General features: G+C 37.3%; 1 protein-coding gene across 1 annotated transcript in view; it reads left to right on the top strand.

The window, feature by feature from the left end:
- The first annotated feature begins 352 nt into the window (after positions 1-352).
- RIMBP2 (RIMS binding protein 2) overlaps positions 353-23,828 on the top strand; it is a 78,795-nt gene continuing 55,319 nt past the window's right edge. The window contains exons 1-5 of the mRNA XM_026058862.1: positions 353-428; positions 8,259-8,348; positions 13,785-13,907; positions 19,579-19,683; positions 22,843-22,893. Of these exons, the coding sequence (XP_025914647.1) occupies positions 411-428; positions 8,259-8,348; positions 13,785-13,907; positions 19,579-19,683; positions 22,843-22,893 (387 nt within the window). The 5' untranslated portion in view covers positions 353-410. The remainder of the gene's footprint in view (positions 429-8,258; positions 8,349-13,784; positions 13,908-19,578; positions 19,684-22,842; positions 22,894-23,828) is intronic.

Below are 23,828 nucleotides of genomic sequence, written 5' to 3'. Positions count from 1 at the left end.
CTGTAGACCAGAGGTTTTCACTTTTCTCTTGGAGTAATGTGATTCTATTCATGTATCATCAAAATAGAGAACCATCATACAGGATTATGATCAGAGTGCTCTAATACAGTCAGTCCAGGTTACTGGCAAAAACAAATTGTCTCAAAGAAAAAAGCTACAAATAGTGTATAACATTTTTTTAAAACAAAAATAATTGATGTATGAGCAAACTAGCACACAGGGCAACAGATGCCTTACTCCAGGCGATGCAGAACCTTGTTACCCAGACAGTAGTGTCAGATTGTATTAAATCTACAGAAGTCATCCTCCTACTGTGAATTTTTATAGTCAGTCCTCATATCCATAGGAGAATTTTTACTTTTGCTGTATTATGAACACACATTTTTGCTTTCAGTTCTGCACTTAAAAAGATGAAACTCATATATAAGGTAATATATTTTCTTTTTAATATGTCTTTCATTTTTAATTTTTTGTAGATGTTTCTTTGTTAATGGTCTCGTGTTTTGTGATGGATATACTGGTGGGTGAATTTTTAAATTCATGTAATGCTTTGGACGCCTCTTAAAAAACGGAACACTGCAGGAGTATTTGTATACATTTGGGAGCACTGTCAATTTTCGGAATCAGTTTACTTCACAGATTCTGAGAAGATCATCGTTAGTGTTGTTTTCCTAAAATGAAATGCTTGTCTGAGCTGAGAATGCCTGAAGTATTCCTTACATCTGGCAGGAAATATTCTTGCTGTTTAGAATTTTGTCTGACATGTTGTATTTTAAAGACAAGGTTTCAGATTCTTTTTGCAACTCACTCCATACATGAGTATGGTATGAGTATGTGCTTGATTGGCATACCAGCACATATGTGATATATGTAAGTATGGCTTATGCTTCTCATATTTAACTAAGTAAGAAAGCTTAAGCAGGAGATGTCTAAGCTCTGTGCAAATTGTACCTACATGCATTAGAAAAAGTTTGTGGTTTTTTGTTTGTTCTGTAGCTTGTTGATGCTAAGCTGTGATAGTGAACAGCAGATACTTTCATTTTCCCTTGGAGGGGAGGTGAAATAGTTCTTAATACAGCTTCTGTTGCTTCTTCTCTTACCATTCTTTTCCCACATTCATTTCTGTGTTTGCAAAATTTTTGGATGCAGGCTGTCTTCTATTAGGCTGGTAAATAAATTGCTTCAAGCCCTTGATTTTTTAAATGGGTATTTGTGTAGCAACATCACTAGAAAGGGGGTGACAGACTAATGTTCAACTTTGTGTTCAACTAATAATTGAAACCCAATGTCAAGACTGGCAGCTGATGAGAAGCTTTTTGGAAATATGAGGTACTGCTTGTATTTTACTTGCACTTAGTCTGCTAACATTTAATCAACATTTGCCTTGTCATATGTTTTATACAGTGTTTTAGAGTGGCTTGCTGAGTTCTTAATCTTCAGTCTACTTGCCTTTATTAACAGCTGCAATGTATTGATTTGAATAGGTTAAATGATAGATCTCATTTGAATGTAGTAAAATGTTGCTTCTTAGGTACAATTGAATTATCAGAATTGTTACATACAGTGAATGAATGAAGAATAGGGCAGAGAGCAGCAGGGGAAAAAGGACAAAACCCTCATTAAATTTATAAAAAGAAGTCAAAACCTATTTGTATAAAAAATTAGAAAGGATGATGGTAGAGTGCATGGTAATGCTTTCCACGGGTTTCTTTTTTAGACTGATATTGGTTAGTTGTCAAGAAACTGAAGAATCTGAATCCAGTTCTTCAAGCTCCAAAATGAATTGCAAAAGCCAACGAAATTTCCTTTAGGCCCAAGCAATGAGAGGCCTCTGCATGTTCCCTTTATACTTTTCGTAGAGTTATTAAATTGAGAAGGAGAGAATGCTACAGTGGAGAAGCCCTAGCATTCATAGACAAGCTGGAGGCAAGAAGAACATATCCAGCCTGTAGCCAATAAGTCCGTCATTAGTGATGGCTACCCTATGGATTTGCTGACCTCTACTTTCTGTTGACTTGGAGGTTCTGTTTCAAATTGGCAGTTGTAAGAGCTGAAGTGAGCAGTGTTGCCCTGTTGTTAATGCATTCAGTGCTAGCTGCCAAGCAAAGGAGAACAGAATGGAAAAATAGTTTTCATTTGAGTACATCATCTTAAGGAAGCATAGTCTTCCTTTGAGAGAAGAAATATAGCTGGGATTTTCAAAAGGCACCTGTCTCCCTTAAAATGTGTTTGAAGCTTCAAAACTCTTTCAGAATCCAACCCTAAAATCCTAATGAAATCAAATCACAACAGAGTAAAATAATAATCAAATGTGTTGTATTCCCCCCAAAATGAAAAACACCCTTTTGTGTTTCTCTCTGGCCCCCATCAAATCCGCATGTACACAGTGGTGGTATGCCAGCACTTAGCGCAAACATGAACTGGCAACTCTCAGAGACTGACTGTTGGTCAGTAAGATTTTATACCACAAATTTGAGCTTTCTGTTTTCTCCATGGAAGGAAACTAAAAATGTCTTTTCCTCTCCATGACTTAAATTTTCTTTTTTAATATAGGAATTGCCTATTGGATGGAGTTTAGTCCTGGAGCGACCGGGAGTGACTTTAGTCATTTTTTTGTTGAAGGCTTATATTTAATTATTCTGGAAGCAGACATCTTTGAGGGACCAAACCACTAAAGTCAATGGATTAGACAGAAAATCAACATACTGCAACAAATATGATATGGTAAATGTTGTTTTCAAAAGTGAAGGTAGTATTTCACACTAACCAAAGAAGAAATGCCTTTTCTGGTGAGAAGAGGGAGTGTGTAACGAATACGGCAAGTGCAGTTACCAACTGGAAACATTCAACACTGGAGAAACTGAACATGAGAAATTTTGAGAGAGAACATAAACTATTTGTGAAAGTACTACCATTTAGCCTGGAGAAGAGAAGGCTCAGGGGGATGGGAGGGTGTCAAGAAGATGGGGTCAGACTCTTCTCAGTGGTGCCCGGTGACAGGACATGGCAATGGGCACAAACTGAAACACAGGAAATTTCACCTGAACACACAAAAACATTTCTTTACTGTGAGGGTGGTTGAACACTAGAACAGGTTGCCCAAAGAGGTTGTGGAGTCTCCATCCTTGGCGATATTCAATATCCGGCTGGACACGCTCCTGGGCAACCTACTCTAGGTGACCCAGCTTGAGCAGGGGGGTTGGACAAGACAATCTTTAGAGGTGCCTTCCAACCCCAGCTGTGTGTGATTCTGTGATACTCATGTATACTACACAGAAACTAGCTTGTGTGTGTATTTGAGCAATAACTACATGTTCCTTCAGTTAATCCAACCACAGGTTACTCTTGGGCCATGGCAAACAACTGGGCTAGTATGTGGGAACCCAGATTGGGAGTAGGTCTGTCATCCAACCTCTTGGTTTGGGGGCATGACCTTCGGCAAGTGACTTGATCTCTCCATATCTGTTTCCTCTTCCACTGCTTCTCTCTCTTCTCAATTTAGAAAACAGACTTTTTTAGAGTAGTGATAATCTCTTCCTCTTTATTTATGCAAAACACAGTTCTGATTTTCAGCTGCGGCTTCTGTTAAATAATAAGCAAACATGGGAATATTTTGTGTTTCTGTAGCTCCTTTCTGTAGATCAAATAGAAGATTGTTACTCCAAGAAAGCTCTGAGAAAAGCAGGGATCTTAATTGTTGCTTTCCTTTCTATGAGATCACCAAAACCCCAGCTGAATTAGCAATGCTGTTGTTTTTTGTTATGTTCAGCTGTGTTCTGGTATATGATACAAAATGTTTGAGAATGGTACTGTTTAAATGCTTTTTCATACAGATAAATAATAAGAATGGGCAAAGTGAAAAAGGGAAAGTTAAAAATCATTTACTGTATGCAATGAGTTCATCACAGGGGAAACTGAGTTCTGTAAACACCAGGTTTCTCCACATACAGAACATTAGGTACAGCTCATGTATGTTTGACTGTTTTGAATTTTTGTAGACCAAGAAAATATTTTCACTGGATGTGAAAATTTTATGCGATTGAGTTATGAAAGTATCCTAGGGAATTTTAGAAGTGAGATGGATAACTTCATCTGTATGCTTTTTTCTGATCTTTTGTAGTATTTCTCCCATGAGGTGAACAAGCACAAGCCTCCATAGCCTTCTTTCTCCAGCTTTGCCTACTGTGCCAAAGAGCATAACTTTAATTAACTTTCTTTTTTCTTTTCTTTCTATTTCATTTTTAATATGGGTGTAGGGGGAAATTCTGGGTAGACAGCTTGTTTTAGATTGTTAGCAGAGAATATTTTCCATGATCCAAACCATTGAAGGCTTACATATTGTTCCAAAATCCTAGGCACATCTCAGAAGTTGTAGAAACCTTTTAAAGAAGTTGAGTAAAGTTAATAATTGTTATTTCTGTCTTGCAATCCTTGCAGAGATAGCAAAAGAGCTTTAAAATAACCCAATCCCTTGATACTTGATAGGAAAAAATTACTATTATCTATGATTACTGAGATGTGTTAGGAATCTAACACATCAGTTCTAGTGGATTTAGCTGCAGTGGTTTAAAACTGTTCCCAGCTGGATACCTGTCCATTTGCTGGAGGTTATCACTCTTATACCAGGCAAATGAAGGGGTCAGTGTCTGTAAATACCACAGCCACTTACTCTGTCGATGGGCACTGTTGCTGAAACCTTTATGAGTAGTTTGACTAAAATGCTAGACTGCAAACCAAGGTGGAAGAGAAATGAGAGAGATGGCCATTCTGGTAGCCTTTTGCAGAAGAACCTGAGTAATAATAATATGCAGGAGCTATTTAAACTATTGCAGCTAAATCTACCAGAATTCTTCTGTCAGAGCCCTTACTGTATGGGTTTATTTTTGTTGACAGATGACTCAGATCAACAAACGATTGAAACTAATATGGAGATTTATGAGTTGGCAGTGATTATGACATGTATCATCTTCAGGATAGAAGATCTGATAAAGTAACTTGGCTAAAACTTAGGAGACTTAGGTTCAATTTCTGGCTTTACCTCACATTACTAAGACTATTGATGAATCATTTGTTCCTAATGCTTCTTCTGAGAGCAAACAATCTAAGTATTATAGATGTACATGTATTTATGTCACTTTGAAACACATTGATAATGCTTATGAATACATTATTTCCTTATTGCAAATACTGCACAAATGGACCTTTGCTTCTGGGTTTCTTAGTTGCTGTGTCTCTTTCTTTATCTTCATATTTTCTAGGCTAAAAATGTGCCAGTAGTTCCTCTTACAGTTTCAGGTGATTCTTGATCCTAAAGGATTTAGTTGGGATAGGGAACATAGGTATTGCCACTAAAATTAACAGAAACATAACAGAAATAGACTTATAACTAAGGACCAGTGAAACTGAGATGGTTACTGCCCTGCTTCCATTCAACCTTGCAAATAGCATCGGAAAAGGCATTTTCTTCAGGTAGGATTAGCAGCCAGCCCCAGTTGCTCTGCTATCTCTCATAAACCAGTTTCCTTTCTGGAGAATTTAAGTGTGGCGTGCAGCATGCCAGCTTAGAGTCATGCCGGTTACTCTGCCTCTCCTTTCCCTTCCTCTCCCCATTTAAAAACTTGTAACTTGTTGTCACTTGTTCCACATTAAAGTCAGCTGAGCAATACTGATTTGCAACAAATGCAAACCTATTCATTAAAGTCAATGTTAAATCTGGCCTCGCTTAAGTGTTGCAGGGTACAGTCTAATTTGTAAGGGTTTCAAAGCAGGTAGTGCAGCTTATTTTTCCCTTGTAAAGTTCAGAATAGATGTACAATGTTTTACAAGTGGCTTCCAGTAATTAATAGCGTACAATGATTTATTTGCATATCCAAGGAACTGTATAGTACAGTTTGCTCATATTGTAAAAATATTTACTGATTTAATTCACACCTATTAAAATGTAACATGAGCTAAGAAATTCTCCTTGTTTTGGCCCTTAGAAGTGTCTAGCATCTCACAGGGTGTGACTGCCACTTTTAATTGCTTCCTAAACAACAGATTTAACAGAACTTGAGAAACCGTAATTGCTGAGCTCCTTATGCCTGAGATAATAGGTATATCTGTAGTTAGGAGACTGAATATTCTGCAGTTTCAGTCTTTTTTGTTTTAGTTCATGGCAGTAGCACTTAACATTTAGTAGTCAAAGGACAGCTTCCAGTAAACCCTGAGACACTCTGATACTGTAAGATGATAGTGCTTTATACATCATTACTTAAGCTGAACTGAATATTTTTGTTGTCCTTGTTTACATTCAAACGTGGCTATCAGACTGCCATTCCGAGTGTGGTCAGAAATGGAATATTATCTGCAAAATGAATTGGTATGTCAAAATCACTGTCACTTAGAAGATCTCAGAATGTCCTTTTCTGTGAGAGATGTTTTATATAACTGACATTTTAATCTTCTTTCCTATGATTCATATGATCATACTGTCTGTGTATGTGACCCCATAAGTTTTGAAGCCAGTGGCTAAATTTTAATCAGGTTTGATCTTAGAAGTAATTCATTGAAGGAAAAGCTGCATGTACAATATAACAAAAACCTGATTTGGAGGTCACACCTTCTTAGATATCAAAGTCAAGTAGCCATTAGGCAGAAACCCATAAGCTTTGTTAGTTCTGACGCTCAAAACTAATGATGCTTAGAAAATAATTTAGATAAATAATTTAGCAATTTTGGTTTGTTGAAAATGCTATGCATCTATTCAGAATATGGCTCTTGTAAGCAGAAAGTGTTGAAAGTGATTTAGGAAATGGTGTGCTTACAATAACAAGTTTTTTGATTCAAGTAGTGTGAAAAATATTTAAACACTAGAATTTAAAAATTCCTCTTTTGGGGGGCCTACATTTGGTAAACCAAAAATGATCAATTAAAATTTTTTTTCATAATGAGAATTTTATAGAGAAATTAAATTGAACAGTTTTTCTTAAGACCTGAACAGAATTAGAAGAGCTCTGGAGAGCTCTGTTGATAATGTGGATTTTTGCAAATCACCCAAAAGTGGGTCCAGTCTTGCTTGCGAGTTTTACAAATCTTAATATAGTTTTTTGGCAAATCTAAGCAAAGTTTTCAAGGGATAATGTAGAATAGAAATGCTGTAGGTTGAAAGATTCCACATTGCCCAGCATGACTGGTTGTGGAGCTTTTTAGTTTTTTTAACTCAAAAAGCAGGGAGGGAGAAGGGGGAGTGAATTGTTGCGATAGTTCAGTTTTACTACTGATATAACAATTAAAATCTAGTTAGTTGGAAATTCCCAGTCTGGCTAGTGTGTAACCTTTTCCCCTGAGTCCTCCCAACCTTTCAGTCAAATCCGATGAATTTCTGAAATGTTTTCAGTACTCACTTTCCTTGTGATGGGTATGAGAGATTTGTTCTCAGAGAACTATCTTCATAAACTCATGCAAAAATGAGGTTCTGAGAACTACCAGTGGACACTGCTGTTTTTCCTGAGCTCCATGAATTTTTTTGTATGATGCAAGAAAGTGTTTTTCCCCTCAGTTTGACCTTTGACTGTATATTTGAATTTTATTTTTTTCCACCTTCTTATAATGCCATATGAATAGATAAAGATATATACTCGATGCTGAAATAATACCCTGATGTTTAAGGGTAGAGTACTTATCTGTTGACATCAGTTTGCATTTCCGATTTGCCTACCACTGTATTACACAGATGCTCTACCCAGATCCTAAAAATGATTCCATCTGAATGTGTAAATGTACATATATTATAAATAAATATACAATATATACGGAGTGTTTATACAAATATAAAAAAAGGTAAATAATTATGTATTCTAGTTGTTGACTTTCGGCCTCAAAATGCCTTGTGATCACCTAAGTTTGAGAGCATTGCTTTTTTCTGGGAGCCAAGTCTTCTCCCAGCTCTAAGAGAGGCAGCCAGGTTTGAGCTCTTTGTTGCAACCACAGGGAGATATTTTTACAGACACCAGACCTGTGATGTCAGGTCACCTCCCCTTGTCTGCACATCTTTAATCAGATCAGCTACTGAAAAAATGTGGTTTTATGGTAGAGCTGACTGTAATTGCAAGCTCGTCTGCTGCTTCTGCATCTTCAGCGCCTCTGGCTTTGTGCCTGTTATTACTCATAATAGTTTGTTAATACCAAATAATGCAAAATATTGCTTCCTTTAGCACTTAATAGGATGTAACATAATGAAGATACATGATATGTAACACCCTTTACCTGTGTTCTAGGAAAATGAACTGAAGGATGCTGTGCAAGAAGAGAATCGCCTGAGCCTTCAGTATGCAAGTGTGTCCCACAAAGCACTGCAATATGACCAGGTAACATCACGAGCATAGAATGCATGCATGCACTTGTTAGAGAAATCAGGCTGCCGAGTGGATGAAAGTAGAATGTATAGTCGTTTTTCTTCTTTGCTTGTTTTTGCTTGAGTACATAAAATATTTTAATGAAAAATAGTTTACAAAATTTTTTTTTTAATGAACAAATGTTACTTTAAATTTTGAACCCACTGATAATCTTTATAGGGATGCATTAATACTCTGATGCATCATTTTTTAGTATTGTAAATTGGTATTAGGCTTTGGTAAAAAGAAGCCTTTTCCAGTGATTTTTAAGAGAGTTGACTGGAAAATTCTCCTTTTTTCCTATAAATAAATAAATAAATAACACTGATGGAAATGGGTTTTATCTAACATTTTTTGGCTTCCTTCCACTGTGCATTTTTCCTTTGCATTTTTTAATTTCTCAATAAAATGTTGAAATGCTGTTTTTCAGCAGTATATGTCCAAAATTCTGCTGAGCAGTTGTCATTTCCCCTGTAGCGTGGCAGGTGGCATAACTCCATGTCTCAGCTATTCCAGGTCGTGATAGAAAAACTGCTTTAATAGGAAGCATTTTTCTTCTTCTTCTTTTTTTTTTTTTTTGGTATCTTTCTGACTGTAGAGATTATATCTGTGGCAAACACTGCATGGCGTGAGTAGTATGGGAGGAGGTGCTGATGTGTTTAACCTCACCGCATATGCACACAGTGGAAGGAAGAAATATCATGAACCAGCCACTTTACAGGGTTACATTTAGCTAAAAATAAAACTCCAATCTGGGATTTCTACAGGGTTTAAGTGAGTTGCTCAGCAACCTCACTCCCATCAGAACAGCCATAACTCACGTAGGCTCTGATGAAAAGCCCATCTCCGAAACGCACAAAACAGTGATAACTGCATGTTTCGATATCTCTGACGTGTCCGAAGCATAGAGTTAGCCCAGTGTTGAAATTCCAGACCAAAGAAGGTCTTATTTGGTCCCTGAGACAAATGGGGCAAATTACTAAGATTCAAAGGTGGTTATGCATGTACTCTGCATTTTGTGTGTGGCACCTGGTATCCAAGCAGACCTGAAATTTCCTGTTTCAAGTTTGGTGAAGAATGTAAATTGTTTTTATATAAATAAGCAGTGTAATAATTTTTTATGATAGAAGGAAACCATGTGGATCACAGCATCACTTAATTTTATTCATCCATCTGTCTAGAATTTCTCCCTCTTCCAGTGCTTTTCTCTTCTCTTTATTGTTGCTTATACATCACCCTTACTGTTTACTGCACTAGGCACATAAGGATAACGAATCTTACTTAGGCAGTTTTGTATTCTAGCTGACACAGATATAACATGCAGTATTAATGCAGTGAAGGCTCAGTACACTTGTGACACTAGAAATATTAACCTTCTTTTATTATCAGAAGGTGAGGAACTATGCAATATCTACATTTTATTATAGATAAAGTTTGTCTCCTACACAAGTAGACAACTTGAGATATGTTGAACAACCTGGTAAAAGCAATTTAAAATATAAAAGTGAAATGTCAACCTAAGTGGAGTTAGTGGTAAAATTACCTTTTACTATCATAGGGTCAGAATTTGTCATATTATGGATGTTTGTTTCTTCAAATATATGAAATACTATGAAAGGCACTTTGCAACAATTCTGGATTCCTGCACTGTTTAGTATCATAAAGACTTCCTTTATGTATACCCCTTTGCCTTTGGCAACTTTAAAAATATGCAGGAGATGAGGATCTTTGCAGCGTACTTTAGGTTAACAAATCTGTGTGTTCTGGATTGCACAGCAGGTGTTTTGAGGGAATGACTTGCATTTTTTTTACCACACATAAAATGAGGTTGAAGATAGATTGTGCACTTCGGGTTACTTTGTACTATTTCAGAAAGTGTGAAACTCTGAAACTACTGCATGTTGAAGTCTGGGAAGAATTCTGACAGAGGGAGAAAGCACTGAAAGGGAAAACCTGTCCAGAATAATTTATTCTGTTTCCCCAGTGAGAACAGTTTTAGAAAAACAGGCCCACTTGCTCCAAGAAAATGGGGTTGCAGGAGTGTATATCTATTCTATTATGTAGCACAGATAAAACTCTTGCTTATTTATTATACAGTGCAGTTGCTGAAGTTTGAACCTAGAAAAGAGCAGGTACAAGGCTGTCCTAACTTGAAATCCTCAAAATAAGGCTTAAATTGTACTTCAGTTGCACACGGTTTTGTTTTGGCACTCTGCGCAGGAGGGGCGAAGTTGCATGCTGGGAGCGGAGTGCTTGCAAAAGAACGTTGTGCTGGTAGAAGCAACATCCAGATGCTGGGCTCTGATTCGTTTCCCTGCTCTTCTGAGTATATATGGGCAGGTGTTTTTATATGAAAATAGAGTCGACATTATATGCTCAGAAGTTATTTCTAAAAAAACCTGAAAACATAACATTTTACTGATAGTTTGTAAATTATATTTTCTTAGCCATTTCAGTTGCATGAGAAGTTGGCAGATCACTAAATCTAGGATTAAGGCAAAGAGTGGGTTTTAGGTTGCTTTTCTATATGCCAGGCACAGTATTTAAAGTTCGATACTTGTGATTTACGTACAACATAGGAAATTGTGAGTGGCAGAGAACATTTTCCAGTCTAGGCGTATCAGTTAAAGAAAACTGTATTTGACACAGAAAGAGTGTCGTCTTTCGCTAGTTGGCTGATGGACCCTTTCACCAATGAAATAAACTGCTGGTTTGTTTTTCTGGTAACTAGTTTCTGGATTTAAGAGTTCAGAACGTGGAAGACACTTTAGCAATGTTCTGGCCTTCATAATTGGCTCAGATGAGGGCAAATTTACTAACTGGGAAGGTATGGGTTGGAAAGGAAATTGGTTGATGCATTGAACAGAGAGTCATCACAGATCAAAATGTTCCCTGTGTTTCTCTCATTAAATCGGAACGGTTTAGGGTGGCACTCTATTTAGGTCAACTTTTTTGCTACTGGGAACTTTGATGTTTTGATGTGTTCTGTGTGTAATTCAGGTTTGTGTATGCCCATATGTTCTTAAACAGCCTGCTGGAGAGATCATTCAGTTCAAGTTTTATGCTGCCTTACGGGTTCTATAAATACCTTTATCACAGTATTGTCTGTGCTGCAGAGTCTTCACCAGGAGCAAGCAGGTCCTGACAGGAATGCCCTGTGGAAGTACGGAGAGTCACGAGTATGGCTGGGTAGAGCAAGGGTAATTACCAGAAGGCGGTTGGTAAAGGCAGTTGTTCCTAAGCTTTAGCTAATCTGGCTGCTGTGCTTTGAGATCCTGAATGAAAGATCCTGAGATGTGTAAAACAACTACAGTTCTACCCATTTGTAATTCATATCTTTTCTAAATCACATCATCAGTCTTGTAGGTACTGTTTGTAGCCTGTAGCTCCTTCGCTGCCAACTGGAAAAAACACATAGCAGAAAGGTACCATGCTCACTAGTTCCCCAAAATATTTAGGCTACAATGACTAGTAAGTTTTAGAAAATCTTTACAAAGGTAGTCAGTCAGTATCATCTATTTTAGAGACAGGAAAAACTGAAGCCTGAGGAAAGTGATCTTTTATTGAAACTTGTTCAAAACCTTTGATTTCATTCATCTTCAGTAAATTAACTGAGAACCACAGACAAAGCAAACCTGTGTTGTTGATGGCGATACCTCATTGCTTCGTTTTTCCGCTCCATTATTCTCCAACAATATACATTGAATGATCTGAGCAGTGAAATACAATACAAAGGATGCAGGAAGTCAACAGATTCTGAAAATCCATTGTTTAATAGTTTCCTTAGTTATAAAGAAATGCGGGAAAAGAAGAAGAAAAATCTGTGTAGAAAAAATCCTGAGGTTGACAATAATTGTAGTTCTTGTGAAAACATGATTTGTTCCATTTTCCTCTTTTTTTTTCTAGTCCACTGCACTCTAAAAAGCTCCTTACAAAGATGAATACTAGGGCTGACTGGAGCAATTTAGATTGTTTGGTCCGTAGCAGAATTTGCAAGTTAACAAACTGGAGCCAGAAGGCAAATAGAAAGGCTGAGTTCGTTTCCAAAACGTCCCTTTGGAAATCCTCTAGGAGATACCAGTGTTGGAGATTGCTTAATGCCCTTGGTTCTTTAAAAAAATGAGATTACACTAATTAAGTGGAAAAAAAGAACTTGTCACTTCCTTGACTGAGTTTAGAAGGAAAGATGAGCTGCACCAAGATTAAAACCTGCGCATTTTCCCAATGCTTCCTACTGCTTTGCCTTTCCTTACTCAGTAATCCTGCCAGCATTGTTTATGTTTCTGATTTGCAGTTAACAAAGGAAAACAGGTGCTGCCTGGAACATTGTTCACTAAAAATATTATGGCCCTTTTTTACTTTCTAACCTCCTATCACCATTGCAAGGAAGGGAAGAGCATTATTTTTGTAGTGGTATATAAACATTTTTTACCCAGGTGTTTAGTACTGGTGGTTGTAAATGTAAAATGTAAATGTAAAAGTTGCAATTTTTGATATGATGCAAGCTATAAAAATCCTATGGTTATATATAAGTATGGTATATAAACTGACAGAATGCTTTGGAATAAGAAATCAGGTCTTCAACTGATCTGAATTCAAGAGAGAGAACTTTTCCATGGCAGCATAAGGTAGTTTAATATCACATTTTCGTATTTTCTGTATGTATGTATTTATGAAATAAACAGATCGCTATCACTGATGATTCAGAAAATCCTGTATAAAAAGAGTTAGTCATACTGAAATGGTTAAGCTAGCACCAAGTAAATTAAATAGGAAAACAAATCCTATTTGGTGAGTAACTGATTCTTTAAAACCTGCTATATCCAAATATTTGAAGGGAGAGCAAGAGTTTTGTTGCATAAGAATGCATATTTTTGAATTGAAGAGAAACTGATTTCAAATATTACTTTTTAGCACAGGCAGATCATATATATTATTTTAATTTTTGATTTTATTCTGAAGTCAATTTATACTAAAGAATAGTCCAGGAAAACATACAATGTGTGAGTTATGTTTCTATGTATACATGCAGATCTCTTATATAGTACACGCATCTCTGACACCCCTGAGATCCAGAGAAATTAGAAATTGTTTGATTATTATTTATTTTGTAAGTTAAGTAGTATATTTGTTTAGCTTTTTTACTTAAGCTTATGCAGAATTACAATTTGGTTGTCAGATTGTAGTCCTTGTCCAAAGAAAATGTGCGTTTCATGCATGCATGTATGAGATGCACACAATTTCCTTATTGAACTTTTCCCTTCTGACTATTTTTATATAGTTCTTTCCTTTTTTCTTTCAAATTTTTCCTATTTTCATTTTCACATGGAGAAGTGTTGCTTGTGTCAGATGTGTTTTTCCCTTGGTTAATTATCTGCTCAGGGAGTAATCCCATTTTTATTTTTCTAGGTGAAATCAGACTATGAACATCTTAGAGAAACCCTTATCAGAGTGACCAAAGAACGAGATTTGGCTGTAAAGGAAAAACACCAGCTCCAAGCCAAGCTGGAGAACTTAGAGCAGGTCCTAAAGGTACGTATAATGCTGTGAATTCCAATAATCCAGTAATTTTATTACTTGTTTAACATTCATGTTGTTTGTACAGTGAGTCACAGAAACATAAGTACATTGCAAACTAGGGGCCTGAATGCCCCTACTAGTTAAGGCAGATAATATGGAGTACAGTAGACAAAGTATCTATGAGGGATCTTTAACTATCAGGAAGAGAGATATCTTTGGAAACCTTTATCAACAACTGGTTATAGGATTTCACTCTGCAGTTAGTTACTGGATGTGAATCAAGACGAGAAGAAAAGGATGAGAAGTGACTGCTGATGAAGAAAATACGAACAGCTTTTGAAATATTTCACTTTAGAGAAGGCTCTGTCTGCCCGATCTGGCTTGATTCACTGTCATTGTGGCCTTGTGAAACAAACTGTTGGTCACAATTCCTACAACCTGTGCAGAGCACATCCCGTTGTGAGGAAGGGATTGCAAAACCATTATTAGAGAGGTCTTATTAAAAAGAACTTAGAGCCTGGTGTATCACTACCTTTCTGTTAACATGCTTCCAGAGAAGTCCAGAGAAGCTTACTATGTTAGTGTTGAGCCGTGCTTGTTTTCTAGATACATGGTTGTTTTCACATGTTCACCAACTTGGTGCTTCCTTTTCAACTTAAAAAAATGCATTAGTGTATTTTTAATCATAAGTGTATCCTTCAGTACAGGTTTCGCTGTGTGGTTGAAGATGTCCTGCTCCTGCTTGCCTGGCTAGTGTGCATAATGCCATGTGGCAGATTGATTCTATGAAATAGCATAATCAACTGGTTGGATCTAGCAATGGGGAAGTGAGGTGAGAGGGTAGAGTAGGAGTAAAATTAAGTGGGGAAAATGGAATCAACAGCTTATCGCTTGCCAAGCTAAGGCAAGGGGGCAATAATTTGTATATGTAGAAACAAAGTGGAAAAAAGTTCCCGTGGTGAGAAGGAAAAAGCTTTGTTAGGAGACAGCCAAATTCCCAATTCATTGATTAAATGATGAAAGCAGTAACTTGATAAACCAAACCTGACAGGTGGATCAGGACTGGTGGTGAGGGCTCTTAAAGGTTCCTTACAGACAACAAGCTGGTGTCCACTGTGATGGGGTAGAAGGAGCCAGAAGCAAAGAGGAATGTGATATGGTAGAAACACAAACTGTATTGAATGGGCAGCTGTTCCTAAGTTCCCTTAGTTGTAGCAAATATGGAAGCTGTGACATGAAAAATTGTCATGAACATGCCTTGAAGACTGTTAAATAACTAAGGTTATGCAAAGAAAAAAAAATCATTGCATTGCTGAGGACGACAGTGACAAATTTTGAGAGACAAAACACTTATAAACACTTGTCTGTGCTTCACACAGGCCAGAAAAATGAAGGGTGTGTTTGTCTGATTAGAATGGAAGATTGATCCAGTGCTGAACCTTTTTGACAGACTGTCAAATAGCAGCTTGTTTTTCATCTTCTCTAACCCAAAGTTTAATCCGAGTATCTACTGGCACTTGACTTAATGAGCCCTCCAGATTTATTCTGTAGAAGAGCTGAATCTGATTATTTGGTAGAAGTTGCTTCACTGCTACTGAAATAACACTTTCAATGCACTTGGGAGAAGCATTCTATAAATCTCACTGGTTTACTTAAAGCTCCTTCAAAAGTTTTCCTTCATTGAAACTAAAATTGTCCAGTGGATATAGAGACCCTGGCTTTTAATGTTAAGTAATATAGGGTTTTAGTTTTGTTTTGCTTTTGTTGTTGGATTTCAGGGGCTTTTTGTGCATCCTTCTTGTTTGTCTGTATCCGCTCATTATTTCTTCCATGTATTTTGATTGTAAGCTCTTTGGACTAGGGATATCTTTTTGCTTTGTATCTCCCTACCAAGTGGCATGGTTGAGTTCTGGCCCTTGATTAGAACTCTTCTGAACTGGCAGAGTACCTTGAACAGACTGGAAATCCTTAATCTCCTTTTTGGCACTAAAGCATGCACAAACAGATGTAGTTAATTGTGTATTTCATGTGTGTCTCCATATTAGTTTGAAAAATAGTTTATAGCTTTCCCACTGCATGAAAGTTTTGAGAAATACTTGGCCTAGTTTCCCTGTCAAAAGAGAAATTTAGTTATACTTTCTGTGTTCTCAGGATAGAGCAACAAAGGTGAAAAGGCAAGATGAAAAAGTGCTGAATTGGCAAACTTCTGAAAATCTCCTCACTGCCTCTCACACAGAACAGTTCTGATTTCCTGATGTGTTTGGCCATCTTTTCCCATTCATTCCACTGTAATAGTGTGCAATAGCAGATGACAAGTCCTTTGATAAGAATACTTTGGTGAGAATTAAATTTGTTCCTCATTTCGTGTCACGTGTGACTTCTGTCTCATAAACAAGACATTGGTACTTGAAAGCCATTTGAGTTTCTTCTAACATTTTCCATTTATACCTTTTAGAACTGTAAAAGACTGCTGTTGGAAAGAATGGATTTTTTTGTTTGTGTGGGTTTGGTTTTTTTTTCCTGCTGTAGGTAATACAGTGCTTCCAGTGAAAGGGTTGGGGCTAGGATGGTCATTGTCAAATCCCACTGCTACCCTTGAGGAAGCTGGAAAAACTAGATCTGTTTCTGAGCAGGGTCCTTAAAGTACCTTTTCAGAAACAGTTTATACTACAGAGCTGCCTAGCTCTTAAAGAAAACAAAGAAATCTGTGATGTCCCCAGGTCATTCTCTGCTGCCTAGCAGGATTTTTGATCTGAAAGATATACTAAAAGGACTCCTCTTCACACTGTTTTGAAGGATAGAACGTTATTTGCCAATTGTTTTAAAATATAAAGTCTTTACCCTATTGCTCTATGCTCTTTTAGATGTGGGTTTGCTTTCTGATATTAGAACAACATAATAGACCCCCTAGAAAGGCTGGGAAAAGGGAAGTACAAATTTACATGTTAAGAAAGTTCTAACTTGTCTCACATTAAGGACAGTGATTGCTTGTGCAAAAGGATTGCCACCACCTGTGCAAACCCATGGCGATGTGGTCATCATGGAGTTCAATCCGGAAGCTGTCAAATGTTGCAGGAATCTATGGCCACCTCTAAAGCCCTAGAATAGCAACTTCCAAATGTCTTAATGGGCAAGACTTCAACCCTGCCTCTTAAAGATAAAATTCTGATAATGTGAGGTTTTTAATGAAAAACGTTTAATGTTCAGATAGAACAAACACTATAAGCTCCATCCTGCTCTGGTTAGACTAAAAATCTAGTGCTTACATTGCGACAGGGTGCAGTTGCTCAGAAGTAAAATTTCAGGATGCTTTAATTATTGAGATTTGTGGTTTTAGTTTTCTCTCTGACTAGGATAAAACCTGTGCTAACTGGCTACCTTTCCCTCCCGGCCCACCTATGCGGGAAGGGCACTGGATCAGAATTGCTCCATGAAGTATAGTTTTCGTCTCCTCTTCACAAGTCTATTAGAGGAGGGAGGAAGAAGCAGGAAGAATTCAGCAGCTCAGCGCTTCCCTCCTGCTGTTCTAATGCTATCTGCAGTCCTCCTCCACTCCCCAAACCTCTTCCCCCCGGGCTTGGAAGAAGCAAGGGCAGCAGCTGATATGAGAATAGGAGGTGCAAAACAGAATTGCAGACAGAACCGACCTGTGAGCGGGGTGGGAGGGGGGCAAATGGTTTCTGGTTTGGGGGAGATTTAATTGCTGTGCCAGGGGATGGACAGATGTTGGGGTGAAGAGATCCTTGCTGCTTTAAATACTAAGTAGAACACGACGGTGCTAAAATGACTGTAAGATACTTTTAGGTTAGCGCAGATGACCAAATGGTCCTTTCTGGCCTTAAAATATGTGAATCGCAGACTATCAAATGCAGATTTTAGGAAACTGAGAGAAATTAAATGCTGAGGAGAATCACAGTTCCTGCATCGCAGTGTGTCCGTTCCTTTCATTTTGTGGATTCATTGTAGGGTCACTGTAGTAATTATTTACTGATCTTTGCAGAGGACTATAAAAGTGCTGTAGTAGCTTTTGTAAAAGTAGTAAGAATTTAACAATATCAAAATATGCTATGCCAAATCTGGTACTAAATCTTTGGAGAGTGAAGAGAGACCTTTTTTTTGGTGATAATTAATGGTTTTACAGATTTGCAGTGTGAGAATTGCTTGATTGCCCAACCATTTCTTGAATATAAGAAATATGATGAGACTCTATCAGTGTCAAATTTTACATGAGACTTGATGGAAGCTGCTGAACTCAGTAAATGTAGTTTCATACTAATTTAAATCATGAGTAATTCTAGTGAGTAAAATAGATTATGTTCATTCAGATGAGTTGAGAATTGAGACCACAGTTTTTGGTCATTATTAAATACTGAGAATAGATATTACCCATGAACAGATCCAATTAACTTTTGTACAATATGCACAGTTCAGAAATGTCTACAGCCAAAATATTAAATCCTCAGAAAACTCCTCAGAAAACAAGCTATAACTGAGAGTCAAAACTACAGAGTTGGAAAAATCTTTGATGAAATATTTTGTTTTTAACCAACACCTCAAATGAAAATAAACTCCAAGCAGAGGTCAAATGGAGTACTGGGAACATTTCTGTTTCCTTTGCAAACATGCTGCGATTGAGAGAAGCAAGCCTCACTTTACTACCCCTCTTTGTTATTAGTAATATGTAGCACAGAGTAACGGCTCATTAGAGGTTAGCAATATGCTTGGATAAAATATTCTCTTGTACACAGGACCAGGTATTTTAGCTTACTCTACTCAATTGCAGCCATGTATTTGTGTTCCCAAGTGCTGATTCCTAATAGGTTTCTGCGTAATAACCCTGGTGCTGCAGATAAGGAATTGCGCTTCTGCTCTGAGAGTATTATGGGGAGAATATGTAGTTTGGAAAATAAAAATCTGTAATACCAGCCTCACCAGGGAAGAGATCAAAATCTATAAAGGGTTCTTTCCTAATTCCCATTTATTAAACAGAGTGTTTGAAAGTATAATGAGATTGGGCAGAATAATATTAACCTGTAATGAAAAAGCCTTCTATCTACAAAGGATATCTTGACGTTGTTCAGCTTGCACTCTTCCTAAGAACTTTGCCTCATATTGCTTTGCATCATTAGCAGCAAGTGTTCTTTAAAAGTTGTTTTTCAGTACTGTGTAGTCACTTCTATCCAAATCCACCTGTTTTAATTTTGCTCTGTGTAATTTACTACAAATAATAGTTATAGATTAGGACTAGTAAACTATTTCTTGGGGGTCATAATTTGCAACACAAATCTCAAAATCATATCCTAAATAAAGAGTCAGTTGGGGAATTGTCAAGCTAATTTTTTTCAGCGCAACATCATGTGTAAGTGTGTATCAGCTCTGCCTCCTACTGAATACAATAGGAACTACTCATTTGTACATCACGGAGGCCACATTGCTAGCGGTGATAAACAGTCATAACTCCTAACAGAGGTTATTACCAAAATGCCTGAGTTCACAGTGGCAATATGTTTCTAAGGACTGACTGAACTGAAATCCTATCCAGTTTGCCTTTTGCCTATCAGTGAAATCAGAGAGGTTTTATGTTGAGATGAACATCTGCCTGCCCCAGCATGTCAGCATGCTTCGTTGCAGGTGGAGTATGTTGAAATCTCCTGATAGTTTGGTCTTCCTTCCTTTGAAACAGCATATGCGAGAGGCTGCTGAACGGCGGCAACAGCTGGAGTTAGAGCATGAGCAAGCCTTGGCTGTTCTCAACGCAAAACAGCAGGAAATTGAACTCCTGCAGAAGGTACGTAGAGAAAGGGAAAATCAGGTGAAATGGCAAATTCCAGTGATGGAGCACGGGTAATGAAACAGATCTCTTAGTTTAAAGAATGTTAGTCCAAAGCTACCAAACCAGTTCCTACCTTCCAAAACAAAAATCCTATTCTGTCTAGAAATGTGTCTAGATATTGTTTTGCCTTAACTGTGAAGTTTCACCTGCCTGAATGAAATCTTCAGTTTATTTTCTGTAAGCCTTTTAAAATTAACCTGTCTAGGGATATTTCAGAATGCCATTTCTTGTTGTATTTGGCTGCCATTACTTGAAATTCTGTGTAAATTTTGGACTTTAATTTCTTGGCAAAGCATTGCTGTTCATCAAAGAAATGTACAGCTTTTTGTCTTGTTCATTTTTATTACATCCTTCTAAATCCAAGTTATGTGGGTCTCTTTGTTACAGATTGGCAGTCGGAGACCAATCTCTCTAATACTATTTTTTCCAGTTGTTTTTGCTAAGCTTTAGCAAGATAGACATTTTAGAGCACCAACAAGGTTTTATATTTGGTATTTTACTGAGTGTAACCGGCTCAGTGTCTGAAGCAAGTGATTAAATTCTTGTCAGTGGATCCAAGTAGTATGGAGATCATTTATGTTAAAAATCATTTTCTAATAAACATTTACCACTGAGTTGAGCTTAGAGTTCTTTTTAGCTTAGAATTCCTGTACTAAAATGCATTGTAGCAATTCAGTTATGCATTACTAAGAAGCATTTAAGAAATAATTCATCCTTCTTTCCGACTTCCTTCATTAGCCTGAAACATTCCTCCTAGGGCTTTTTGCAGACATTCATTTTTGCCCTGAAACACCTAATTCGTTAAGTGATTAAGTTGCTATTGTGTCTTTTTAAATTATTATTGCCTTTCATGATAAGGATCTGTGATAACTTAAATGATCATGCTATCCATTGCATCTCTTGAGAAAATCTACATGTATTATTCATTCTAGATACCTCTCAAAAAGAAGAAAGGCCTCTTTTCTAATTTTGATTTTCAGCTCTTTCAAGCTCAGATTCTTTTCCATTCTGTCAAGTCACAGTGGGATGCCAGCTTGGTTGAGATGCCTGGTTTCTTCTATAATACTATTACTGTAATAATAACCTTGGAATGAAGACCAGGTTAGCACCCTGTATGGGTAGAAGAGGGGAAGCATTCAACATATTAAAGGTTTCAGGGGATGTCTATATTGTGTGCTGTTCTGTCTTGTAGAGATACCAAACTAGCTCATATACCTGCAGCAGTCTAGACATGGTAGTGGAGATGTGCGCTGTGACTAATTTATCCTGCTTCTAGCCTCTAGACTGCTGGTATCCAGAACATCACCTTTCAACGTTATAGTGCAGTGTATATTGTCAGAAAAGTCATTTAAATATATCAGTTACCTAGGTAACTGTAACACTCTCCTTCTATCATTAAGCAGGAATTACAGGCTCACGTTTCAACCTGAGCTGACCACCCAGTGTGCCTAATAAATGTGTGTTACGTTCTTTTTTCCTTTTTTATTAGATTTTTCTAATTACTTGAAAAGAGGCTATGAAATGAAACTGGTATCTCTAGGCAATAACAGGATGGCATTCTGCAGTAAAACTTGTTACCATCACAGAGTTGCTGATGAACCACAGTAATGTGCACTTTAAAACAAGGCCAGTAACTGCTCCGATCTGATGCATTTGCTGTTCCATTTTGATATACTAAATAAAAATCATTCTGCACATGCGTGTCGCCCCATCAGATTGTTCAGATTTTCACCCTAAAAAGAAGAACATAATATTGTGCATCCAGGTTTTGTGTCGATAGGGAATCAGATAAAGGTGTTTTTTCCTTTCCTCCAAGAAAGCTTTAATACAAGACAGTTCGATGAAAAAGAGAGATAGCTATTGATGCAGCTTTCCTAATCGTTTATCAACAGCTTATATTCTGGGTAGATTTTATTAAACTTGTAATGATGGATAACACAAGGGTTTCTATTACCTGCCATCATATGTTTGCCAGTGCTTCTGGAGCCAGTATTTTATCAGGTGCTAGCAAAAAGACTTATTACTGTAGTACAGGAAGAAATACAGCTGTGCTTGCAGGGCCAAAGGCGTCTTTGTTATCATACAGGACGATAACGTATAGTTTGAGTACACACTTTCTGTTGTGACTGTGGCCTGTCCCAGCTCCCATTCGAGCCAATAACTGAGTAGGTTAGCCACGATAGAAGAGGAAAATGAAGTTTATATAACCCTGTTAGTAGCATCATGGGAGTCTCTGGCCCCTTAAACTGGAAAGTTCGCAGCATGTTGCCCTCTGTTAAACTGGAGGGTTTGTAAGGTTTCTTTGATGAGGAATGTGCAGAATATGGTCCTTGAGGTATAGCAGCAGGGAGCGAAGAGGGATAGTTGATCATCACACTGCTATCAGCTTGACAGCTGCTTGGTTAATGCAAAGTTCTGATCATCTTAAGCAAGCTTCAGTAAAGGAGACAGAGCAAACTTAAAGGGAAATGAAGTAATACAAAGTTATGGTGTGCTAATTTTTTGTGTTTTTAAGGCGTAGACTTTTCCTGACCAAACTCTGATAACTGAATTTCTGAGATGCATAAATTACTCTTTCCTGCTCTGATTGATCCCCTTTTCCTCTTTGGCTCAGTTGAATTGAACCCTGAATGTTGTGCTCCTGTTTACATTACACAACCTATCTTCCAGGGTTTTGTGAGCTATTTACTTAGATAATAGATACTGTTGCTGAGTCTAAGCACTAAGTCACTTTCTCCTAGCAGGTATAGTGGGCTTTTACTCTGTGAATCTTCTACAGTATAAATTAACAAAAATAAAGAGCTTATTTTTCACTTTCAATTTAGAGGGTTTCAGAGTTACTTAGGGTGTGTTCTTGCAGTGTGTGGAACATGCTTGTCTTGACCAACAAAATACTGAAGCAATTAAACTTCAGTGAGATTCCATCTCTCTCTCTCACTATCTTATTTTGATGGCTTGGAACCAGTGTGTTCTACTATATTGATGGATCCAGCCCTCCAAGACTATAATTGCCTTTGGTTTGAGTATACAGTATGCTGCTTTATGTGATATGAGCACACTATATATGGCATGACTAATTGATTTTTTCTTTTCTTTTTAAATTATAAAAACAAGGCTCAGGTTGAAGCTAAGAAGGAACATGAAGGAGCAGTTCAGTTGCTAGAGGTAAGAAGATATTCTTTGTGTTACCTGTGGTTATGGAGGTTCCATTCTGAATGTGATATCATGACACTATAATCACTTCTGATAGAGTCAAGTAATATGCAAGCAAAAATTTTTTTTTTTAACTTCTAATGTAATTACATCCTTTCAAGTTTGCAGTTATGACTGCATTGAACTGGGCTGTTGGAAGCAACATTTGTGTACCTCAGTTTCTCTTTGTATAAAATGAAAATTTTGGTACCATTTGTTGTACACTACTGTCAGATGTCTAAAAGGGAAGTGATTTTTTTCATGAGAATTTTTTTCATGGTCCAGCTCCCAACTGGTCCAACTCCCAACTCAAAGCAAGACCCATTTGAAAGGTACTATAGGCTGCTCAAGGCTTTGTCCAGTCCCTTTTTAAATATCTCCAGGAATGGAGATAAGACAGCCTCCATGGGCAACCTCGTTCAGTTTCTGAGCATCCTCATAGCGAAGAATATTATTCTTGCATCCTGTTAGAATTTTTCCTGATGCAACCCATGCCTACTGCTGTTTACCACCAGAAATGGCCTTTTATTAATGTCTTCCACCTATATCGTAATGTGTTTTTAGAATTTTCCAGTGATTTTGTTGCATTAGATAAGTAAACACTGTTAAATAAACTTAAGTTTTGAGAGATGATTCAGATAATCTGATTTACTAATTTTTAAACACTAATTGCCTGCCCATACTGGCTAAGGCAACATCATCCATAAAAACAGAGAAAAAAATCCTAATAGTTTCATTGGTAACTGCTCATAGCAATTACGACCTTGGCACAGGGCATTTCCTGGTGATTAATTAGTGGTTGTGTTTATTGACCTTACATCACATTTCCAGCCTTCCTTCAAAATCATCATTAATCCTAAGGGAAAATCTAGTAATTTAGTCTTTTGTGCCTAAGGATACACAATGCC

Source organism: Apteryx rowi, unplaced genomic scaffold (genome assembly GCF_003343035.1).
Source record: "Apteryx rowi isolate R43461 unplaced genomic scaffold, aptRow1 scaffold_15, whole genome shotgun sequence".
In the NCBI taxonomy this organism is placed as follows: domain Eukaryota; kingdom Metazoa; phylum Chordata; class Aves; order Apterygiformes; family Apterygidae; genus Apteryx; species Apteryx rowi.
This window is presented reverse-complemented; position numbering and strand designations above follow the sequence as displayed.